This window comes from Monopterus albus, unplaced genomic scaffold, assembly GCF_001952655.1.
Source record: "Monopterus albus unplaced genomic scaffold, M_albus_1.0 scaffold92.1, whole genome shotgun sequence".
NCBI lineage: Eukaryota > Metazoa > Chordata > Actinopteri > Synbranchiformes > Synbranchidae > Monopterus > Monopterus albus.
Window position 1 is genome coordinate 2071869 of NW_018127972.1, and position 15421 is coordinate 2087289.

Below are 15421 nucleotides of genomic sequence, written 5' to 3' on the forward strand. Positions count from 1 at the left end.
CACTGGCCTATAGTCATTCAGGCAGGTGACCGGGCTCTTCTTGGGAAGGGGGACGATGGTTGTGGTCTTAAAGCAGGTGGGAACAATGCTCTGGCTGAGGGAGAGGTTGAAGATGGTGGTGAGAACATCAGCCAGCTCACTGGAACATGCCCTGAGAGCCCTCCCAGGGATGTTGTCTGGTCCTGCTGCTTTGCGGGAGTTGATCTTCCTCAGGACTGTGCGTACCTGGCCTGGTGAGACAGTTAGTGGAGAGGAGGTGGGGGGTTGGGTGGTTGTGCTTCCTCTCTGTGCTGTAGCTGGAGGTCTCAAAGCGGGTATAGAAGGTTTTGAGGTCATCTGGCAAGCTGCCTGTAGAGTTGATGACGCTGGTGGTGGTCCTGTAGTCTGTCACACGCTGCAGACCTTGCCACATTCATCCAGAGTCAGCAGTAGAATAGAAGCCATTCAGCTTCTCTCTGTACTGCCTCTTGGCCGCTGTGATGTTTACTGGCCTAGACTAGCAGTTTTCCCACTTTTAGCGTTTTTGCTAAGGTAAGCTAAACAATTCCTCCCAAATATCTTCTTCAAATGCTACTTCAAATATCTAATGCTCATGTTTTGTAAAGAGTGCATGTTGTATGAACTGTGTCTAAAGCCCCTTTCACACTGCAAATTGGATGTGGGAATTTTCCATGAGTTCCCTGCCTCGCCGTTCTGTGCAAATGGTACAGTCGTTGAATGGGTTACCACATTCAATGGGTCTCTCTCTCTCTCTCTTTGTAATTACTGGCCATACTGCATAGTGTCAGAGATATGTAATCATAATAGTTAAATTACACTTCGTTTTGTGATGCACTACATTTCATTTCCCACTGTAGTTCACACTTTGTGGATCCATGGACACAGCCTACCCATCATCACATCATCAGAAAATGAGCAGTTTTTCCCCTGTTAATATCAAATAAGTATTAAAATGACCAGCATGCTAAATACACTTAAGCAATTAAATATAACCGCTATCAGCAGAGTAATTGTGCTGTCTCGCACTGAGCTAAGTCTTCAACAGAGCCCGTCTCATTGAGACATGTGACTGGCTGAAATGTTGCACCAAGAGAACATCCTTATATTCACCTTAGCAGTCACCTTTTATTTGTAATTTCATTGCAGCAAGATTTGAAAATGGAGTCTTTCACTTGTTTTTCTGATGAGGAGTTAAAATAACACCGAGGACCAACGGCTCCATGCTGCAAGCTGGGAACACCATATGACACCGTGAGTTAGGTGTCATTTCTCAGCGGCTGGCACTGCCCTCACATGATCTAGAAGCCTAGGGGTAGGTCAGCCAAAATGTAAAGCAGACTCCAACTCCAGCATCTGAAGAACCAGCACTATGTTTTGTAGCTCTACTATCCCCTCCAAGCAATAACCAGGGGCTGCTATATTTATAGAGAAATGCAGGGCTTCATTCATTCAAAAAGACGTATCAGAGTATTATCCAACAATTTCACATGATCCCTAAAAAACGTTTTAGGAGGCGTGACTGAAGGAGTAGGCTATAATATAATAATTTATGTGGGATGGTTTAAATAAATAGCGCAGTGGTACACAGCTGATAAGCCTCCATTCTCTTGTTTAGTATGGGCTATGATGTTTTAATGAAACCATATTGACAATATTTTTGCTGATAAAATCTAAAAATTTTATGTCCACCACATTGTCTGTCAAAGTCAACATAGATACAGGGTAATCAGCATACATAGTATACAGCAGCTGTGTGATAAATCCAATTTTTAAATGAGTGTTTACAAAGAAGTTGTCTATTTCTTTGCAGCATACTGTACATGGTGTTTACTACTGTATGTTTTTAACTGTGTTAATCATGTTTAATGCAGTAGAGCTTTGACAGCATATACAGTGTATAATACTGTATGCCCTGGCAATTCAGAACCCTATACTGTTGGTGGACGATATAGTAGGCTTTGGCCAAAAGGAGAACTGCAGATTGGATTTTATGAGTCTCATGCAGTGTTAAAAAACATTGCATTACTGACGGAGCACTGCCGACAGGGCATTGCAAATACAACGCAGTGAAAAAGTATAAAACTTTGAATGTCTACATCTGTACATCTCTGCACAACCCTGTGGGAAGGATTTTGTGTGAATGCAGGCAGAACACACACGTCTGTCTGTCGTAAAGTGAGGTGCACTTTGTGTGCATGCAGGCCTGCCCCTCAGACAACACGGATCTGAAAATGGATGCACACAGGTTACTGTAATTCCTGATTTCCATTTCTAACTATATCATATAAAAACAGGTAACAGCTCACTTGATTTATTTCAAATTGGCCACAAAGTATACGGACTGTCAGATATCGTGATAAGCATCATTCCTCTAGTACCAGGATTCTAGCAGCTGTTTAAAAAGAACACAGAAGTAGCAGTTTGCCAGCTTTTTTTTTAAGTTTAGTGTAAAAGGGCTTAAATCGAAAAAAGCCCCCTTGAAGGAGGGTCAAAATGTGAGCGGTTTTCTGTGAGCTCTGTGTAAAAGGGGCTAATGACTATGTGAACAATTTGACCTGCTGGTGGTGCTAGAGGTGATCACCATAGACACTAGAGGTTTTTCCTCATGGCACCAGGAATATCTGTGGCAAGTATGAATGCAGTTGTTAAGATATTTCACTCTTCTTTTCACATTAGAGGAGAATGCTATGTGAAAGTGTGTACTGTTATCGTCAAGAGAAAAATCTCAGTCTTGCTCATTTAATGACTTTTCAGCTGGAAACCCTTTGCTCTTCAGACATAGTGAGATAACACATCATACAAACTAGTTCATTTTGGTCATATTCCGGCTTTAAAAAGAATATAAACCAATGCAAACCTTAACTTTTATAAATTTTACCAAACTGCTCATGGATACAGTGTGTGAAATCACCATGCACCTGGTATGTTGTTGACATTGTTAGTAAGGACAGCAGGGCACAGTGCAAATGAAGTGTAAAAGCTTACATTTTATATAAAACATTACGTTTAATTTGCACATTTGAATGTCAATTCTGAGTCATGGTAGACAGAGTGAAGAGGCTTTCAGTGCTTTTTGGATCAGCAGCTCAGAAATGAACGCACAAATACACACACACACTCACCCACACACGTAAGTTGTCAAACTTTAGTCTTGTTAACTGTCTCTTGCTTTCATAGAGTGTCACTCAGTCTTTCTTCCTCATTGAGAAGCAAAACAACCAGCCTTGTCTCTAGAGCTCTCAGTGTTTCTTTATCTGTCTGTCCACGTGTCTCTCCAGTGACACAAAATGCCAGTGGCTGTTGTCACAGCTGAAGTGTTTTGGGAGTGAAGGATGATAGGAGATGTGTGCTATAGTTCATTGTCTATGTGTGTTGTTTTGGATGTTGTGTTTGATGTTCCTTCTGTATGTGTCTGTATTAGCATGTCTTTTCTCTCTCAGCGCAGCAATTCTGTCTTCTGTACCACTGCCTCCCTTCAGACTAGCTGACATCATATCAGCACCATCGCTATTAACATCATTTCCTTTCATTTCTCTTTATATCTAACACTGAAGCTGTTTCAGTACATTTATATTGTACGATACTTCTACCACTACACATCACTGCCCCCCTCTTACCTTTACTACAGGCCAATAATGTGGCTGCCCCAGCAGCTTGACAACAGCAGGGATACCATAGTGCAGCCGCACAGCATTCTGGGCCAGTTCGGCATCCTGGTGTCGGGAGGTGAGATGACGTAGGGCGCAGACTGCTGGTTCAGCAACATCCTCCTTCTCCCCAGCACGAAGCACGGCATGGATCAGTGCCTCCACACCACCATACTGAGTCACCAAAGTCTAAGGGAACACAGGTAGAAGAGAATAGAGTAGAATTCAAATCTGAATTAGAGGTGTGACGTAAAGCTTTGTTTATAGCATGAGATCCTCTAAACATAAATTCACCTTTTAAAAATGAGATCACTGTAAATTAAATAAAATCTGTGTGATTCTTTAGCCACATAAAACACTGATCTGTGAATAATTTTCATATCGGAACATTCCAATCATTTTTATTGATCACTCTGGAGATTTTCTGAATATTTCTAAGTGAGAATGATTGTAGTGCAGCACTGTTTCCTTTCATTACTCTCCATGCATTTACACTATATGTGACCATTGCATATCATTAACTTTGTGTCTTCTCTCTCCTGTAGTGTGTCCTCTCTCTCTCCCTGTATCCCTGGCTCGGAGCTCTATGTTTCTGATGAGCAGTCACCACCCTCCTGTACCTGCCCAGTGTTTGATTGTTTGTTTGTTGTTTGTTGGTTGTGTTCCGATGCTTTTTCTTTCTTTCTCACCTATCCACTCACCCCAACCGGTTGAGGCAGAAGGCCCCCCACCAAGAACCTGGTTCTATCAGAAAATGTCTTCTGTTAAAGGCAGTTTTCCTCCCTACTGTCTGTCTGCACTGCTCCCATTGTCCTTTGTGCTCACAGGAGTACCCCGCAAAGGGGATGATGCCACCTGGTGGTGTTAATGACAACTACAGTAATTGCTGGGTGGCAATTACTGTTGTCTGCTATAAAGTCAGTGTCCTCTGTGGCTTAATTCAAATATCTAACTTTGGTTAATGCTTCTGTAAAGAACACAGCACTCACACTAGTCAGCAACTGATATAATAAATCAGAACTTTATGTGATAACATTGCATGCTGACCCAGGATTGTGATGTGGGCTTGAATGCACTTGGTCTCTGGCTCCAGCATGGGTCTTGGAGTCGGTGCAGTAACCTTAACAACAGATCTACTCCATGTTACAGGGGCAGCTAACTCTGACTCAGACATGTTCACCAAAAGAAGGTTCGGCATCAGCAGGCTCATTATGTTCTGTGGGCTTTGGGGGCTTCACTGTTCTGATGAGGGACATTATGTTTCTCTTCTCTCTCACTGTGGTCGCAGCTATGTGATTTTTTTTCCATCGCAACGTTTGAATCTGATGAGTCCAATGCAACTTTGCTAGAGGGGGTGTGGTATTAGTAGAGACACAAATTCTCAATTTCCTGGGTTTTGACACAAGATTGACACAAGGCCTAAGGTTGGCTCGGTGGACCTTTTTTGTGGGGCTGCACTCTCAACTGACTCCGCTGTATATGTGATGCCCTGAACCTCATCTTGAATTTTGTTCCTACTTTGTGGTCAGTGACATAGATAGCTGACCTACTTCACTGGGAGGACAATGTACTTTGTTCTGCTCCTACCCAAGTCTCTGTGCAGCTTTCTGTTCATCATTCAATCACCTGTAACCAAACCAAAGCATTCTTATCCATCAGAGGCAGTCTACAACACACTAAAATCTGGATGAGCTTGAGGTTGGACTGAGATAACAAATGCTCTTTCAGTCTACAGCCAATTACTCAGAGCCCAGAGATCAACATGTGAGCACATAAATGAATGCAAGGTGTATTTCGTTCACTTAAAATAATGCAGTTTCAGGTTTTGGAACCATAAACCTAGAAAGTCTCTGGTGCTGATGGAAAGTTTTATTACTTCTAAGAGCATTCCTTTGCATTATCTTCCCTGTAAATCACAAGTGTTGTTCTCTCCTCTACCCCGAGGTAAAGGAGAGTAACTCTGTTAATTACCTCCAATGAATCCCTGTGTAATTCTCTCTCTGCTGTGTCTCTATTTGCTACATAAAGACCAAGAATGAGTATTTCAGCCAAACCTCAGATTTCATCCATCTGATTTTTGAGGCTGAAAGAAAAACTAAATGAAAATAAGCCAAATAATAACAGGTTTTAAGATTGAGAATGCAGCAATACACAGAGGATGTCTGGGTCTTCTGTTATTAATTTAAGATATACATCTAGAAATGAAAGGGGACAAAATAATGAGGACTGGAAAGATGCAACAACATTAGCAAATCCAAAGCAATTTAAGTTCTGCAGTATTAGTCAGTCATTGCTATGATCTTATTTTCAGACTGATTACACAAACCCTGTGTATCCAGAAAAAAGAAAACCCTGTATACTTAAAAAAAAAAAAGCCTGTACAATAGCCTGCAATAAATCCTATGCAATGTTCACTTTTGCAGGACTGTGCCAGAAAGGTGTTTATTTGTTTTTAACATAGTGGTTTTAATTTCCAGTAGTAGTGCTGTACTAGATACTGACTTGGCTTAAAATATGAGAAGTAAACTCCAAAACATACTTCTTTTTTTTGGAGAAGGATCAATGAAACAAATGCTCAATGAGAGCTTACACTCAATTATAGAAGTTATAATAAAGGAAATTATGTCACTGACAATATTCATAGTTCATTTCTTGATTAGCTCAGAGAAGATAAATGGATTAATTAAAATGCAGCATAACCTGCTGTAATTCATAATAATTTGATTTTCCTCCTTGATGATACAGGATGCCACCACCCCTACCTACAAACTTCTCAGTCCACATTACTTTATTATATTTACCCCTCTTGGTTGTTTGTGTGAACAGAAAGTGGGCCAGAACTAAAAGGCAACAATTAAACTTTTTTTTTCCTTAGTCTGGATCAACTGAATTGAATTATAGGTGTGAAAGATACCTAAAACCTATTGAAACCATGCGGCACAATGTGGTACTTAGTAATTAAGCTGATAGTGTGGGTATTGAAATATGTTAGTCAAGTATATGGCTGTAATATCATATTGCAATATATATTACAGTAAGACAACATCATGACTGGCTCATAATTATTAACGAGTGTGTCATTTCAGAAGTTATGACTGAAACTCACTTAATGGTCCCTGTTTACATCACAGTAATTAGATACACCCTACAACTGAAAGGATGTGGAAAAATGGCCTATTCTTTTGCAGGTTTTGTCTGGGGCTTAATATTTACGGGGTTTAACTTGGCCATTTAATGCCAGTTACCTTGTTTCGTGAGTTATTACAGGTGAGGTTGGACAGGATGCCAGTTGCACAGGTCAACATGTTGATGTCATCTGAGCCCAGTTGGGTGACCAGTATCTGCAGCAGACTGTCTAACCCCTCCTACAGAGAGAGACCAGAAACAGTAGAGGCAGAAAGAGAGAAATCAAAGAAACATATTATAGCAATGCAGTCTGCGTATTGCTTATCAGTCCAATTTCCATATAAAAAAAATCAATAATAAAAAACTGGAAAACAAACTGTGTGTGCTCATGTAAATACATGGACATCTAGAATACATTTCACGCACTGAATAGAAGCAATAGGATAGCCTGTGTTTTGGCACAGGCTATCCTACCGCAAAAGGCAAAAAAGAAATGCTCTTTTAGTTTAATACATTCATTAAGAGCAATCACACATTTTTAAGACAAATCCACCTGATGAAAAAAACAAACAAATGAAAGAAAATAAAAACAAGCAAATTCCAACGGTAGGCCTACGCATTTCTAAGTAAAGCATTGGACTACACGATAGTATCTCTTATAACACAAACATAAAATATGCTCCTTTTACAAGGTGAACAAGTAGTGCTTTGTTTTAGTATATCGGTTAAGAACATCTAAGAGCATCCACTGTATCCTAAAAAGCCTGACTGAGGAGTCCTAGATTAAAAGTAATTTAGGAAACTGCTCAGAGCAGTTTGTGGAAACACAAAAACCTTTATCTTAGTGAGGAGGTGTGGCTGACTTCTGGACCTCACTTGCCCTGGGTGGAAGCAGAGCTGACAAGGCCGGAGTCAGCATGATTACTCTGCTGATAGCTGTTATATTTAATTGCTTACATTTATTTACCATGCTGGTAATGTTAGTATTCACTTTATATATTTGATATTAACAGGGAAAAAGGCCTCAAAATTATCTTCATTTATTATCTTAATTATCTTCATTTATTATCTTAATTATCTTCATTTCAATTATTTAATGTATCAGACAAATATTTAATTACAAGGAAATAACGGGGGATTAGTTCCGTTACACAAACACACATAATGTGACTGCTGCAGCATTTGAGCTTAAAGTCACCACACACCATACCATACCATACCAACTTTATTTATAAAGCACTAAAAACAACCAGAGTGGACCAAAGTGCTGTACATTGCAATAAAACAGTATAAATTATAAACCACAAACAACAATATAAAATATAATCAATATAATAAATGACTAAAATCAACACAAAAATATCAAAATGCCAGGGAAAATAAATGAGTTTTTAAAAGAGACTTAAAAACAGACAGGGTAGAGGCTTGTCTAATGGACAGTGGTAAATCATTCCAGAGTTTAGGACCAGCAACTGCGAAGGCTCGATCGCCTCTAAGCTTACGCTTCGTTCTTGGGACACTCAAGAGAAACTGATTTGCTGACCTCAGAGAGCGTGTGGGTCTATGCCAATGAAGCAAATCAGTTAAGTATAACACATATACACACATAACACACTGGTGCATGGGGCAGACAGTGAAATTAAAGTGTGCTGGATGAGAAACAAGAGCTTCCTCTAAGTTAAAAAGAAACATTCCTTAAAAAGAAACATTCCTTACATCTAACTAAACTATTGGGGTTAAACTAAACCCCAGCGAATTAATTAAGAGAAAAAAAACAACAATCCTTATTTATTCCAAACTATCAGGATGAACTTAAGCCACATTGTGGGGAGAAACAACAGCCTCTCCTATATTAAAAATAATTATTTCTTACATCTAACGAGAAACAACAGCCTCTCATATATTAAAAATAATTATTTCTTACATCTAACGAGAAACAACAGCCTCTCATATATTAAAAATAATTATTTCTTACATCTAACTAGACTAAACCCCAGCGAGTTAATTACAAGTGGAAGACAATGGTGATGCCTCAAGCCTAGATTTGTATTCAGTCAGTCAGCCCTCATAAAACTCCTTTGAGGTGTCATGCATAGTTTGAAATGGTTTTGGGGTCACAAACCTGTTGCTAAGGAGAGCCTAATATAATCCTTTGATGCAAATATGAAAACATGATGGCTAACTTGTTACAACGTGAAACTCCTGTTTTATTGTTACCAGCTGCAATTTTATGACTTGCAGATGTGCACTGTAAAATAATATTGTACAGAAAACAGCATTGGTGACTTGGATGTGGGCGGAAGTGACGTGTCAAAAGTAGGTGGGCTTAGACTTGGAAGTGTGATATCAAAGTCACAAGTCAATCCAATCACGCCTAAGATGACAGAAGCTGTACACTTACACTTTCTCACACTCAACACCTGTAGCCACTTGACTCTGTACTGAGCTACCTCAGTACAAATGTTTGTCTGCTTCCTTTGTTCATTGCGAAATGATCTGTTGATGCTTTCAGTTTGCCTTAATTTTCTTTCCCCTTTGTGTTTCCTTTGTCTTTTTCCTTTGTTTTCTTGCATACTCCTTGGATTTGTTATTTTCACTTGGACTATTTGTATACCTTTGTATTTTCCTCTGTGTGGATTAATAAACTGTTGAACTTTCACTATCAGCAGAGTGGTAAATCACAGACTGTACCTTGATCATCTAGCCCTGAAATCAGTCCTACAGTAGTAGTAGGTGAATAAATACATGCCTGTTTGGTTGCAGCATCTGACAAGTTGCGGAGTGTCCACAGACAGTTCTGGATCAGACGCTGACTTGAACCTGCAAGGTGCTGGCCCAAAGCTTGCATACCACCTGGTCACAGATGTAAAAATACAGTTACATACAATACAAACATAGACTCATTCTTCTAAATTCACATTCAGTGATGTGGACATACCAGCCTCTACTATTGCTGGCTTGTTGCTGGGACAGACAGACAGCACTTTGAGAACGCGACTGGTTGTCCATAGCAACTTCTCATAGTTATAGTTCCTCATGATGAACACCAGACCCTCTGGGCCCCCATTGGCTAGGATGATTAGCTGATGAGAAACGGGATGTGGTGATGTAATTGTGCAATAAATAAGCGGACACAACAAGTATCACCTTCTCAATGACAAGGTCCATTTCTCACCTTGCTCTCCTGGTTGCCGTAAGACAGAAGTTGCAGACAATCGGTGGTGATGGCCAAGAACTTGGGGTTGCTTTTTTTCAGTAAGGGAACCATCCTCTGCAGGCCATCAGCAAGACGTACTGCCATCTTGGCCCCCTCTTGGTGCAACAGAAGGTTGTGGAGAGTGGTGATTGCATAAAATAAAACTGATTCTACTGGTGAACTGCATGAGTGAGAGACAAAAGAAGAGGGAGAAAAAAAATTTATAAAATGACATACAGTACTTTCATGGGGCATTAAGCAATTTCTGGCTTTTTTGACCTCTATTAATATCTCACACAGGTTATCGACACAGGTTTGCAGAACTTAGTTTTATGCTCAGAAACTTTGAAATGTCCATGCCTGGTGAACCAGTCATCAATCTGAAGCAATCCAAAACATTTAATATAATCCAGGGGTCTTTTTAATTTTGCATAACATTTTTGACTATGCCTGCAATTTATATTGAAAACAGGAACCTACTGACCCCTTGAAGCCCTGGCTTACAGTGGTGGGAAGTAACACAGTACAAATACTTTATTTTATTGTGGCCAGCCTCCATGCTGTCTAATCAGTATCTTCATATGCCACGCCTGTGAGGTAGATGGATTATCTCGGCAAAGGAGAAGTGCTCACTAACACAGATTTAGACAGCTTGTGAACAATATTTGAGAGAAATAGGCCTTTTGTGTACATAGAAAAAGTCATAGATCTTTGAGTTCAGCTCATGAAAAATGGGGGCAAACACAAAAGTGTTGCGTTTATAATTTTGTTCACTGTATTTCTGATGATTATTAAAAGGTGTCAATAATTCTGTCCAGTCCGTGTTATTCCAATGCAAACATTAGAATAACAAAGAATTTGCAACAATTTTCTGGGAGAAGTGGTGCATTATGTGACAGAAACACAAGGGTGCCAATATTTGAAACAGAAAACTGAAGTACTGATCTTTTAAAAATAGCATAACCAAATAATAAGTAACTGTATGAAGAGTTTTTCAGTTCACATTATTTTGAAATGCCTTACAAATTGACAAAACATTTGGCCTCTGTTTGACTCCATACATTTTTTTATTTTGTCCTTCTTAATGCTTTTGAGAACATCAGTTGCCTTGTGCCATTGTATTGTTGGTACATATAGCCTTATTCCAATACTGTCACTACTGTAGCAATCCATATTATGGCAAGAACCACTGAGTAAATAGAAATGACAGTCCAGCATTATTTTTAATACATTAAGACACTAAGACAATCCAGAAAAGTTAAAAGAACTTTGAAGAATTCTAATGCTCTGATGAAACTGACTCTCATGAGTGTAAAGTTTGACTTTACAGTAATTAGTAAACAACTGAGTAAACTTTACAATGAGTAAAGTTCATTAGAGCTACCTAGCTCAGAAATCACCAATTAATGCACCTCAGATTAGAATTGACATCAGTGTTTCCCAGAGTTCAAATAGCAGATACAGACAGGTGACAAATGAAAGGAAAACCAGAATTAATTAGTGATCTCTTCCAGAATGACAATGCCTCCATCCATAGAGTAAGAGGGGTGACTCAATGGCAATCACCAGATCTCAGCCCAGAGGAAGAGCTATGGAAGATTTTGGACCAACATGTTGGCATCTCCCCCATCATCAAAACACAACATAAGGGAATAGCTTTTGGAAGAATGGTGTTCATCTCTCCAGTACAGTTCATAGACTTGCAGGATCAATGCCAAGGTGCACTGAAGTTGTTAAGGAAGTGCCATACTAAGACATTTTATGGTGGTTTTTCCTTAAATTTGTCATGTGTCTGTGCATCTCAGTTTGAAGGAGAATGTATGAATAAGGCTTTCATGGTCCAGTTTTTACAAATAAACCAGCACTTAGGGAGACTATTAGAAATAAGAGAAAGGAACTTGGGCCAATAAATACACAGAGTGGACACACCACTGAAAACTTGTACTTTGGTTTGATGAGTCCAAATGTATGATTTTTTGGCTTCCAATTGCTATTGTTGTGAAAGGCAAAAAAGGTATCCAGATAGTGTGTATAGTTCCCACCATAAAGCTTAGTGGGACCATCAACAGGACAATGACCTAAAACATACTTTCAAGCTATGTAAGAACTACTTGACCAAGATGGAGAGTGATGAAATGCATTATCAGGTGGCCTGTTAAACATAATCACAATACCTAAATCCAAATGAGATGGGCTCCACATATTCCTTCACAGAGTGAAAGTATATGTGGAAATGCCAGGTGACTATCTCATGAAACTGGCTGCAAGAATGCCAAAAGTGTGCAGGCCGAGCAAAAGGTGGGTACTTCATTGAATCATAATCGTTTATTGCTTAAGCTGCATGTGTTATTTTATTATTTTAATGTGTTCAGTATTAATCTACAATGTAGAAAATAATAAAAACAAAGAGACAGCATCAGATTCAAAGATGGTTTACCAAATGAAGAAAAGTGACAAATGGAGGAAGAGTGAGAGATAAAAATGCCTCCAGGAAGTATAGAGCCGATTCCATTAGCAAGAAAAATAGGTTACACCCCAAGTCTCTTATATGCATCGACGTTTCCCTCACTTGCATCTTTTTCTTGCGTCTCAGTCTTGCCCATGTAAGATGTGAAAAAAGATGCAAGGAAAAAAATGCAAGGAGAGAGGAATCAAGGAAACACTTTTTTTAGACATGAGATGTCTTTTCTTCCTGTCCTTCTTAAGCATCTAATCACCAACTGATTACCGATTAAGGGGTGTGTCAGTCACTAAAAGACTTCCGCAAATGAGGGTCCCACTCATGGCTCCTCCATCAGCCTCCTCCTCGATCCTTCATCCTCAGAGCAGATATAAGAGTTTAGGGCAACCTTTCCCAAACCTTTAGGGTTGTGACCCAAAAAGGGGTCACAGACCCATTTTTATTGGGTTGCTAGTTGGCAGAGTGAAATGCATAACAATTCTATGATATCGGAATCCATTTCCCAAATCAAAACAGAAGAAGAGGGTTCTTGATTCTATGCAGGTCTATTCAGCTCAGATGTTGTGTGAGGCGCTCTCTCTCTCTCTCTTTCCATTCTCAAAAAAAAACAGGAACCACCTGACCATCGAACTTAGGGAATTTTCCTGGAGTTTTTCTCCCGATCCACATAGATGGCTTATATGGCCTATACAGATAACAGTTATTCAGTAGCTGCAGCGACACTGGTGGAGCAAGCCTTAATGGCCATGAGAGCTGTTGCCTTCACACATGCAAAGTAGATTTGGTAGCAAGTAAAACTTTGACAGATGGAAAACCATGACCCACTGTGCAGAAAGCGACAGAAAAAGAAAATGGACTTGGTGGCTGACGCCAAGTGCACAAAGGGAGGTAACAGACTATTAACAGTAAACAATGGACTATAACCAGCTGCTGTACATGATGATGAGCAAAGAAGCAAAGAAGCATCAGACAGATGAGTGCACAGACAGATTCTGTGTCACTGACAGTTTGTTTTAAATGTGATTATTGTTAAGCTGCCTGACCTACTGTTGTCTAATCACTCCTAGTTAAGTGGCTACTGAGTGCAGTCGGTGCAGAAAGGAATAAAGCAGTCGGAATGTTAAAGTTAATGATAAAGGTCTGCAAAGAAAGTGCAAAAATTGAGTTTGATTTTAAATTGGTCAAATAAATCTGAAAATTTGTCCTCTCCCTTTTATAAAATAATGAGACCGGGTTGCCAATTTCTTTCTCAGCATATTGTAGGCATATGTCTTATGGAACACTCATCAATTCTTTTTGCCATAATAATTGATCGGCAGCCCAGCAGTGAAAATTATGTTTGTTAAATATTGACTGCACCATGTAAACATACTGATAAAGAAAGAGGGTGGAGGAGGAGGGAGAAGGAACCAGCACAGGTTCTACATTGTATTGAATGTTACTATGTGACTGAAGTAAATGAGCATATGATCAGATTGGACTACTCTTCAAATGTTATACTTTAACCTATATTTTGAATGCATCTCTTAAACAATCAAGTGTACCTGCTTGTTTTAAAAATTCTGTGGTTGTGCCATTGGCTAAAACAGAATGCTTCAGACCTAAATGATTAAAGACCAGTAGATCTCACTTCAGTGATAATGAAGACGTTTGAGAAGCTAGTTCAGGTTCCTGTTTTGTATTCACCCTGATATATATCAATTTGCTTATAGGAATGAAAAGATCGGTGGAGGATGCAGCATCATTTTGTTTTTTTAATGTGCTTAAACACTTGAAGTCTCCTCACATATACATTCAAATATTATTTATAAATTACAGCTCGGCCTTCAATTGCGTTATTCCAGGCAAGCTTTTTCATAAGGTGATAGCAGCTCGGCTAAATGATTCTGTGTTTTCCCCTAACTTTTCTGACCACTTTTTAATTAACGCTTGAGCTTCCAATAATAAATTACACAGCATGTGGGGAAAATTCCACTACAGTAGATGTCTATCTGACAACGCTGTTACCAAATTTAAGAAAATAATTTGATTGTTTGCTTCAGTACCATGTGCCAACACAATGGAGGGCGGCCACCTTAACTTTACTCTCACACAAGTCGATAATCTGGTTGATTGTGCTGCAACTTCCCTGCGCATGACACTTGATACTGTTGCCTCTCTGAAAAAGGAGGTAATGAATCAGAGGATCCTAGCTCTGTGGTGCAACTCCACCCCCTAACGCTTTGTTCAGACTACATAATTTAAGGCCAATAACAGATCAACATGAGGGACGTAAGGCATCAGAACCAACAAATGGCATCGGATGCATCAATTGTTTTATCTCATATAGTGTGTCACAATAAACAACAATAGATGCTGTGTCTGGGATGCCTCACAACATCCTAACACAAAGTCTAGCATGTCAAAAATCTTTTCAACATCTATGACGAGGTGGGCCGATACTGACCAATAGGAGCACAGATGATTTTTCTGGACACAACACTTTTGGCATATTGGACTGAGCCATAATCATTAAATATCACACTGATACAACTAGCATAGTGACTTTCACAGTCAGCTTTGTGAAGTAACTACCCTGTCAGGGCTAACCAACTAGTCTTTGGTTTTACTACTAGTCTGTCAAATCCCTCATCTAAGAATGCATGACTCTGACATACCATCAGAAACAGATCGTGTAGTCTGAACCAGGCATAAGCCAGGCAGTGCAAAAACTGGAAAGCAAGTGGTGTTCAACTAAGTCTGAAGAATTTTGTCTAGTCTGTATTTTAAAGTATAGTATTTTAAAAAAGCTCTCCAAAGTGCCAGAGCTGCATGCATCACTAATAGAGAATTGCCTCCTTGTCCTTTTACCTGAAAGCACACCTTTTACCATTGAAACACTCCTTGTTTTCTCTGCCTTAACCTTCATTCTAGTCCACTTTAAGTTTTAAGTATTGTCCAATAGCTTTTTGGTACATGGTGCTGTGGTAGTGATGGTTGTCATGTCATCCA

At 39.4% G+C, this 15421-nt stretch overlaps 1 protein-coding gene across 2 annotated transcripts in view; it reads right to left on the bottom strand.

Annotated features, from left to right (window-relative positions):
• LOC109964741 (junction plakoglobin-like) overlaps positions 1-15421 on the bottom strand; it is a 106608-nt gene that overhangs the window by 32140 nt on the left and 59047 nt on the right. For both annotated transcript variants that reach the window (XM_020608273.1, XM_020608272.1), the window contains 5 exons: positions 9949-10150; positions 9712-9856; positions 9523-9626; positions 6893-7012; positions 3618-3836 (listed from right to left, as the gene is read on the bottom strand). In XM_020608273.1, the coding sequence (XP_020463929.1) occupies positions 3618-3836; positions 6893-7012; positions 9523-9626; positions 9712-9856; positions 9949-10150 (790 nt within the window). The remainder of the gene's footprint in view (positions 1-3617; positions 3837-6892; positions 7013-9522; positions 9627-9711; positions 9857-9948; positions 10151-15421) is intronic.